Here is a 9,877-nt window from a genome sequence, read left to right as displayed (position 1 = left end):
GCCAGATTAAAAATATACATCAAAGGTAGGTAACTAAAATTCGATCAATGTTGCCAGTATCCAAATTCAAAGCAATTTGTATTTATAAATAAAGAATGATTCTTTAATCTCCCGTTGTTTGTTTTTGCTGAACCTATTACATTAACTGGTTTTATATTATGTTTTAAGTGGAGCGCCAATCCCAGCTTTGAGTTGTAAAATATTTAGGCTTTCCAAGGGAGGGTTTATTGGTAAGTAGCCAATTTTTTTGTCAATTTGAATCATCGGCTCATGCGCCCAAATAATTGTAATATTTAACCTCTGTTTATCGAAGAAATTGTACTCATTTTTTACTAAGTCAGAATGTTCATAAGAAAAAAACCAAATTAATTTCAAGAACTTTATGAAAACAGTATCAAATGCTACAAAAATATTTTCAACTAGTTACAATATGTACTATTACAATAGTACTATTGCTTTACAACACAAAGATCTGTAAAGCAATAGTTCTTCCTAAGGCAGAATCGCTTCATAATGTTATAATCGATTAGAAGAAATATATAAAAGAAAATACATAGCTGCCTTCTGTGTTACGAAATTAAAAAAAAAAAAAAAAGTCACTCTCACTTGTGACTAGCTGAGAAATCATTCACATCATAACAAAATGTAAAATTTCGACACACACATACAATCAAAAGAACATTACAATCCTTGTCCTAACAGAAAAATTGAAAACAGCATAAACATAGTTGAGAAAAGACACTAGCACAACAGGAAGCTTAAACTTACACAAATTTAACAATATTTTGTTTGCCAGTGACATATGTGTTATTTTGCACATGAAGGTTGTAAGGCAACATCTAGCCCATAATTCAGCATTTTCTATTATGTTGAGTCATCAATATTTAAAAAATAACCGTACGTAATGAGTTGTCTATTTAGCAACAGAGCTGTGTATTTTTAAAATTTGTCAATATTGAAACAGTTTTAAAAGAAAACTAACTAGTTGTGTCGTTGCCCTATATAATTTTAGTTGGTAGTGGTATTAAAATTTGAATATTTGTTCGAATAAAAAAAAAACAAAAAAAACGTGAAAGTAATTTGAATGACGTTAACAGGACTAGTTTGCTACCTTATTCACCCAACATATTAGTAAAATGCGTGGCGTTTACAACCTTTCGGGTTTAACATTTTTACCATCTTTCTTTGTCCCTACAAAACTTTACAATAAGAAAATCCATATTGCTGAAAATATTAAGTCACAGATAGAGCTTCTTAAGACTGATATAGCCGACGTTGACCACTTCTAAATTAGTCTATATGGAACAGGCTGTCACCTTTCCAAGATTAAGTCTAGCAGAGCCAATGGCCACATTAAAACCATAAACTTTTAACCTAGTTAGTGCTTTTCTAAAGAAATACTGATTTTCACTCTTCGGAAGATAACTTTATACAAATTGTCTCATATAAAAAGATTACTTTCTATTTCCAGGATATTCGACTTTTACAAATTTTTGTTGCAAGAAGCAATTATATAAGCAATCATGTGTGCGTATGTGTAAATTTTAACAGAAAAGCTGTTTCGTTTTGAATACGCTTCTTCGATACTTTGTACTCAAGAGATTAACGCAACAGGAATATCTTGAGAACATGAATCGTGAATTAGAGTCTTTTGAAAAGTGAATTCCAAATTTAAAAATCTGTAAAGTCTCTTGCAAATATTCTTACAAAGCATTTAATATGCTCACAAAGATACAGCGAATATTTTTTGTATTGCATCAATTCTAAGTATTTGACACAAAACTAATAGGCAGTGCCCGTTACAATCAGAAATTAGTTTTGTTCGCAGTCATTTTTAAGAAAAATAATACAAACTTAAAACAGCTACATGATTTTACGCTATTTTACATAGTGAAATATTCAAAACAAGAAACAAATCATGGAAATTTTGTACTACTTATTTATATTCATTAAGAAAAAGGTGTTAATTGTACTTACACAATGCATATCCATCTGAAACCAATCGAGTTTCTTTTATCAATAATTTCAGAATGAATTAGCTCATTTCGATTGTTTCGTGTTGGCGTTAGAGGAAACTAGTTTTGGAAAAGTTGACAAAAAATTACATTTGATACGGCCATATTGATTGAAATAATAGACAAATGACAATGTAAAGTAAGTATACACTTTCAGGTGATTGTGCACATGTATGTAATTCAACAGTCTTTGTTTAATCACTTTCAGGTAACCTAGTTTTACAGTGATTTTATGTACTAGGAACTTTTTTTTTCCAACCCGTGTTCCTCCTCAATGTGAACTATGTATGTTAATAATTTGTAGGGTTTTTTTTTTTTTTTTTTTTTTTTTTTTTTTTTTTTAAAACAAAGAAAGAAATGGAAATTCCACTAATATTCAGTTTGAAATTACGACGCTATCTGGCGCATTTGAAAATACACTTTTACGTTATGTTGTGTCCAGGTGAAAATTTATGCGGTATTCACGTACTCTCCGAATACGAAACTGTATTTGATAATAATATTGAAAAAAATCTTCAAACTATTATTCTGAATATTTTGTAAGATTAAAGTTATCCCCCCCCCCTCCTTGGACGACTGTTGAGCTGATTATGGCAATTGTGTTATCAAACGAATAGGAGATCTCAATACAAAATGCTTCAAAAGTCATGTTTAACGAAATTAGTTCAAATGGAAGAAAAATATATATATATTTTTTTATCGATCTAAACAATGAATACGAAACTTTGTATCCAAATCGACTTAGGTTAGTAAATTATAAATTCCGACAGTAGATTGATTTTTTTTTTTTTTTTTTAATCATATAGATTACGATAATGAAGAAACAAAGTGTGGTTTAAGCTGACAAAGAGCCCGTATATAATTTTCTTTGGGAAACTATATAAAACAAATATTGTCAAATTTCAATGCTAAAAATATTAAGAAAATGAAAAATAAAGCAGAAAAATATAAAAGATGATTGCTAAAATATATAGTTAGAACAAAGCGGAATTTAGCGGGGGGGGGGAATCTCACGTAATATTTGCTTGATTTTTTTCTATGCAGTATTTTGTGTGTACATAAAAGTACTTAGAACAGCAAATGTGTTTTGACTGCTGGATAGGCATTTTCTAGAATTAAGTTTGATAATAGCAGTGCTTCTTTTGTAAATTTTATGCCGCAAATCTGGCAACACTTGTTCCTTTTCAAATGAAATTATTATTATAATAACTGTCCGTTTTTATCTAAGAATCCAACTTTGTATTCTGTTATTTTCTATTCGTTTGATCACACATATGCTTTAAGGAAGACCCTTAATATTATCTTTATTATTTGGATTTCTTCTTTTCTTGTTGTCGCTTTCTGATTTCTTCAATGATGCCGACAGCATTCCATACGTCATCAGCAACTAATTCAGGTTCTTCAAACGCAGCAAAATGGCCACCTCGAAGCATTCGTGTATAACTAACAAGGTTCGTGTACTTGTCTTTCAAAAAGCTTTTCGGTGTTACTGTTATTTCATTTGGAAACATTGCACACGCAGCAGGAACATTTGTAGGAATTCTGGAAGACAGAAAAGAGTTTATTAACAACATGAACCAGCAAAGTAGGAATAACCGTATAATTATGTTGTCTTTGGTTATCAATTAAAATAGCGCGTTAAACAATGATGTGTCTATACTAGTGTTAAAATTCGAATTATGGATTCTTCAAACAACTATCGCCCTTGTAATTTTCAAACTAATAAATAGGAATCCCTGAAATTTTACACCACCCAAATTTTATTAGGGATACGTTGTTTGTGATACTCTGATACCACAAGGTTAATAGTGTTACCAGCCCAACAGTTTTATTTCTTTCAAATGTTACTAAGCCAGGTTACTGCATATTTCAAATCCATATATAAAAAGAATACTTACAGCACATTTGTCACGTAGTGTGGCAAACTTAGGACTTCACAGCATCACAAACATCGAAAAAGTTTGGAGGATTCTACTACAGTAATAACGCAAGTGAGAAGGATGGAATAATGCACATCCAAAGTACTACAATATCGAATACTATGGTCAGCATATGGCGTATTTCAAACAACTAGAATCAAAGTTACAAGGAATTGAGAATCTGACATTCTCAAATGACTATTTCGAAAAAGTGTTTAGATAAGTATCACACCCAATTATGTGCATTGTTTCTAATAATGATCATAATGCCATTTACAGAAATTTGATATTTCAAACCATTCTGGAAGTGTGTAAGATTTGATATATTGCTTAAAATGGCAAAATTTGTGGGAACTTTTAACTTTTTTTTTTTTAATTTACTTTGCTTCTATAACATTACAACAATATCTTTTGGTAGGTGTAATTAACAACTTCTCGGAATTATACAATTTTGAGTAGCATCAAAATTGCTGTAAACGTCATTGTAATCTTCACATCTATTAAAAACCACCTATGTAATTGGATGAGGTACTTATCTAAAGGTTTTTCGAATTAAAGGCTTTTGGGAAAAAAGTCAAAGTTTCAATCTCTTGTAACTTTGTTCGTATACATTCGATATCCGTCATATCATGAACAAACTAATAGACACTAAATTACATAAAATGTGCATTGCCCCGTCTGTCTCAATTGCGTTCTTACTGCTATATAGAGGCCACCAAAATTTAGATGTTCGTGATACTGAAACATCCTTAGTTTGCAACACTGAATAATATATGTAAGTTTCCACTTAAGAGCCTTACAAACTTTACTATTTTTCTTTTTTGCTTGTTTTCATAAGTGAAAGGAGATTATCTATGATTGTGGTAAGTTACATTTCATTATCTCCTTTCACTTATGAAAAACAAGCAAAAGAAAAATGGTAAATTTTCTATTATTTTTATTTAATGTCAGGTTCTTAACATGTACTGTAGACTTCAAATGTCTAATATCCTGACGTAGTGACATTTGAAAAAACAATTTTATGTTGGGTTGGCAACACTGGTAATCTCGTGGTACCACAAAGTATCCAAAACAATGTCATCCTGCCGTTAGTTGCATGTTACAAAATTCCAGGATTTTTGTCCATTAGTTTAAAAGTTACAAGGGCATATCAAAATAAATTATCCATCCTGGATATATATTCGATGGATGGATTATTTGCTTATGTATTTTCATTGTTTTAATGCCCGAACATCTGGTCTCTATAAAGCTATTTCTGAACTAAGTTTTCCGCCTTTGAAAGTGTTGCTTGCTCAGTCATGCAACTCAGTGGCTAATAGAAACCACACTAGAAGGTGGGTTATAGTACCTATAACTAGAAAATAGCTCATTCGCCGTTAGAAAGAAAAAGCGACACGATAAAACAGACTTGTCTGAGTCATCCTGTACGTTTCTATGGAACTAATACCAAATGAGACTTACGAAAAAAGATAATTGAAAACTTACGCGTCCAGCTGGTAACCTCTCTGTTTTGTGCTCATGTTTTCGCTGTAGAATCTCATTGACGTCGTGATGGAGCCAGACACCCAGTAGATCATTACGTTGTCCAACAGTTCAGTGAGTGTGAATTTCTTGGTAAGGCCTCCATCCGGTAACGACTTCCAACTGGCATTTGTCCACGTGGAAAACTTCTCGATAATGTATGCAGCCAATCCTGCAGGAGAGTCACCCAGTGCAACACCTGCAGAACAATTTAACAATTAGTCTCTGGAAATAATAATCTACCTTGTAATGAACATAGGATTCTGAATGTCATATTTTGACTGTATGAACATCTAGTACAGTGATCTATCTGTAAGAGAGAGATCGCTCACGAATAGTTGTCTTGAATTATTCTGTCCGCTGAAGTAAATTAATTTGTTTCCCTTATTTTCCAAATCTATTCGAATGAAGTATGGCGTTTGTGCTTTCGAAATAGAGATTAGCCAACGAACTACAAAAAAATATTGGGTGCAGATTTGCTTTTAATCAAACCGAATGAGCGCATAAATAAAGCAGAAAGCCTCACGTGCTTAGATTGCCTCCAAGGCTTGCTGCTGTTGTCTTCAATGTCTAATTTTAAACGTTCACAGACCTTTGGATTGAGGAGAGGATTCCATACCATGTCTACTGCAAGTAAGGTCTTAAATCTTTAATTTTTACATTAAGTTTGCATACAAATCTATGTTATATAAAACAGTAAATATTCTTATCACCCAGGATTTAGTGTTTTAAGCAGGAAATGAAATTTGAACAGAATTCTGTTTGCGCCTTTGTCTGCTAGGGCTAATATAACAAGATTTAAAGATTATGTTTATACTGTTCTGATTTGTCACCTAACTTACGGAACATGATACAGTGAGTGCGTGTGAAACAATCAAGTGATTGAAAAATCTATGTGGTATGGTATCTTAGTATATATAGGGTCCCTACTGATCAAGGAAATCAAGGAAAATGGTGCAGGTCGGAAATTTTATAAAATATATTTTTTTCTAACATTAATTGTTCACAAATTTCAGCTTAGACAACCATTAATGATCATAATATGGAACGTTGCTCAGATTTTTATGGATGGTAAGTGGAATGTACGTATGAGCAATTGATTATTATTTGTCTCTAATGGAATAAATGTTCTTATATTGTAACGGTATGGATTGGCATGAATTTTTAAACCAACCCTCGTATTATTCCAACATCAATTCTTGGAAATGAAATGCGACTAATCAACAGTAGAAGGAGAACAAAGCTCAGGAATTTCTCTCCCAAAAGGTACCTCACTTGTCCAGACAGTCTTGCTTCCTCTCGTCAGTCCATATATGGTTGAGGTATTTAGCTACCCTCGAAAGAAACGCCCACGCAGTGAACTCTCATGACGATGACAGAGTTTTACGTGACAATGTGAAGTCTATCAATAATCGTCGATTATACAACTTATTCGAACAATCAGTGTTTTCAATGTGATTTCTATTAACCTATGAACCATTCATTATATGTTATTAGCAATATTATGAAGCAAAACTTGATATTTTCTACGAACTATATTTTAACTTAGTCAGTGTATTCTTGCGCTGTGAACTGGCAGCTATGTAACCCGTGAAGAGAAGTGTGTGTGTTTTCCTAGCCACCATGTGAAGCACAGGGTACCTAGTTTCTGACCACTTAAAGTATAGACATACGTAAAGTTTCAGTGTCTAACTACTCCAATTCACAAGTCGCAATGTCAAGGAGAGCGTCGACACCTGTCAAATAACTTGGACATATTGAACATTCGCTCTCGCATATGTGCAAACCACCTTCACAACATGGAATATAAAACGCCGATAGTTATTTTATAACTTTTGCGATTTCAAATTAGTGAAATATTTTCAATAATCGTAGTTGACAAGTTTGACTGAAAAAAACCCATGGAAGAATGTGCTTGAAAATTGAAGACGACGCACAAACTCATCATTATTCAACGATACATTCGTAAATCCAATTTCGTATGTTCCGGCGTGGTCATCGCGCGCGTTCTAATATCGCATCGAAATCATTCTAAAAAGGGCCAAGTGAAAAAATTATCAATCCTTTGAAAATATTAGTATTGTTTTATATTATATGTGGTCGATGTAATCAAAGTGAAGTGAATTTTAATATAAAATCATTTACAATTCTTGTTATCATTTCTTAAAATGACGATAGTGTTACTCAGATGCGTTTAGTCAGTTATTTTTTCTTTTCTTTTCTTAGTGATTGAAATGTGTACAGGTTAGAGCGTATGTGACATAAAGTGTTTATCAGAAGGTAAGGTATTTATCAATAGAGAAGTTGAAACATTACTTTCGTCTCTCACTATCCATCTGGCGTAAATCATGCATTGCTGCCCCACTTGTATTCTTTTACAGGTATTAATTGGTATATCTTGAAGCTGACGCGGCAGCGAAGGTGGGTAAACGGCAAATGTCTCTAGTTAGTGCTACGCTCGAATCCTAGGACCGTGGAGGAGTGAAGATACTTGTTTATTGCCAGTCTTTTACGTCATTTTACTAATTTGTGCATTTGAATGACGTTATAAAGGAGACTTTGAGAGATCCAAGGTTCGAATCCCAATATTATTATTATTAGTCGGTCTTCTCGAACTGGAACAAGCAAGTATCGAACCCCATTCCCCTTATTTCTGGCGCTTCGAACACGGACATCCGGAACTCGAACCCAGAACCGGCACTCCCATTATATCTGGCTAGGCCCTTCACAGGGACAAATAATCAACGAACTCGGCACCATTATATCTGACGCACCGAACAAAGACAGATGCTTTAGTGGGAAGAAAGCGAATATTTGAACTTCACAATTTTGTATTCAATGCCTGGTGTGTTGTGTTTTGTAGTGTAATATTTTACAATGTCAACGCTCAATGAAATGGAAACACTGCTTGAAGCGGTGAAACAATTGTCCGCAGATTTGGCTGCAACTAACCAAATGCTAAAATCAAATCATAATGAGTTGACCGAACAATTTGAGAATTTAAAAGTACAACTGGCTGAATTACGTGAAAAGTATGAAACGCACAAAAAGGTTGAAAATTCTCATGAGCTGTTAAATCAGCCAAACACTGCTGTACGAACGCAGGTAGGTCCTGGTTTATGCATACAAGAATGCGAAACAATTACTGAAAAGGCAAATTATGAATTTAGCAATTAATGTTTTTCGAAAGAAATATATCCTTGCATTCTTTCACATGTAGTGTTACTTACATTCTTATATGGTGTGTTTGTTTTAGAGTATATGATTCATAAATCCACGTACAAAATGCTAGCGCTAAATTTAATGAATGTAAGAGCACAGATAGAATTACAGCACGCTAATGTAATAAATGAATATAAATATAGTACTGTTCCATTTTGTTTAGAAGAGTTTCAAAATGTTTTAGGCCTCGATGCAGAAACTCATAGTTTCAATAGGGTAGCGAAACTTGCTATTTGTAAACACGTATTTAATTTTAATTGCGAATATAGGAAAAACGTAGAAAAGGAGGTTAATCTCCGTGTACGTGGTATACGTAGAAGTAAGCAATACGAAAAATTGAAAGAAATGTGCTCGCGGCAAAAATGTATATTTTCAGTATGTAGCAAAAAAGTTGAAACTTCAATGTGATGACGTTAATGTCAAGAATAAAGTCATTGAAATAATAGTTGAACGGCTACAGAAAAAGTATCCTAATGATGTTAGTTCTTGTAGTGATCAGGATAGTACGTTCAATGAAAAGGAGAAAGAATTATTTTCAAGCAATGTTGAAAATTCTCCTAAAAGTGTGGTTAGTAGTCTCAAACCTATCCTCAAAAAACGTAGTAAGGATGTTAGTTTACATACTATGTCAGGTAATGTGGGTAAAACCGAAAAGGAAAACAGAATTCCGAAAAAAGTTAAATTTGCAGATGAATTTAACGTGTACCCGTTAGCACATGTTCGTCATAGTCGTCCTTCTGAGGTTAGAACTAAAAGTTGTAAACGAAAATTGGAAAATGTTGCCGATGATGTTGATTTATATCCAAACCCTGTTAAGAAAGGTAGGTTATCTGAGGTCCTAGAATCACATTTTGGTCAAACTAACGAAAGTGAAAATAGGTGGAATGAATTGTTTCAGTTGTTGGATAATAACACCGTACAATTACAAAGCATTACAACTAAGCTGGAAAATATTTCTGTTCTACAGAGTAATGATGTCTTTGCTCAGGGAAACGAAGTAAGTAATGAAAATGTCAATGTAAATGTAAACACCGTGCAGGTTGACTTCATGGAGGCTACCTCCAACAGTAGTATGAGTGTGGTTAACGTAACCACCACTAGGGAAATAAAAGGTGATACTGTTGTAGTATTTTCAGACGAGATTAATGTCTGCACTTGTCCCTTATGTGATAGGAAGTGGGTGGATCAGCTGTTTCCCCC

At 33.3% G+C, this 9,877-nt stretch overlaps 1 protein-coding gene across 1 annotated transcript in view; it reads right to left on the bottom strand.

Moving 5' to 3' along the window:
- Positions 1-365: 365 nt before the first annotated feature.
- LOC145684192 (juvenile hormone epoxide hydrolase 1-like) overlaps positions 366-9,877 on the bottom strand; it is a 52,794-nt gene continuing 43,282 nt past the window's right edge. The window contains exons 5-6 of the mRNA XM_081756223.1: positions 5,420-5,654; positions 366-3,557 (exon numbers count right to left, since the gene is read on the bottom strand). Of these exons, the coding sequence (XP_081612349.1) occupies positions 3,323-3,557; positions 5,420-5,654 (470 nt within the window). The 3' untranslated portion in view covers positions 366-3,322. The remainder of the gene's footprint in view (positions 3,558-5,419; positions 5,655-9,877) is intronic.

Source organism: Thermobia domestica, chromosome 4 (assembly GCF_964235325.1).
Source record: "Thermobia domestica chromosome 4, izTheDome1.hap1.1, whole genome shotgun sequence".
In the NCBI taxonomy this organism is placed as follows: Eukaryota; Metazoa; Arthropoda; class Insecta; order Zygentoma; family Lepismatidae; genus Thermobia; species Thermobia domestica.
Note: the sequence above shows the minus strand (reverse complement) of the source record. Positions and strands in the feature narration are given on the sequence as shown.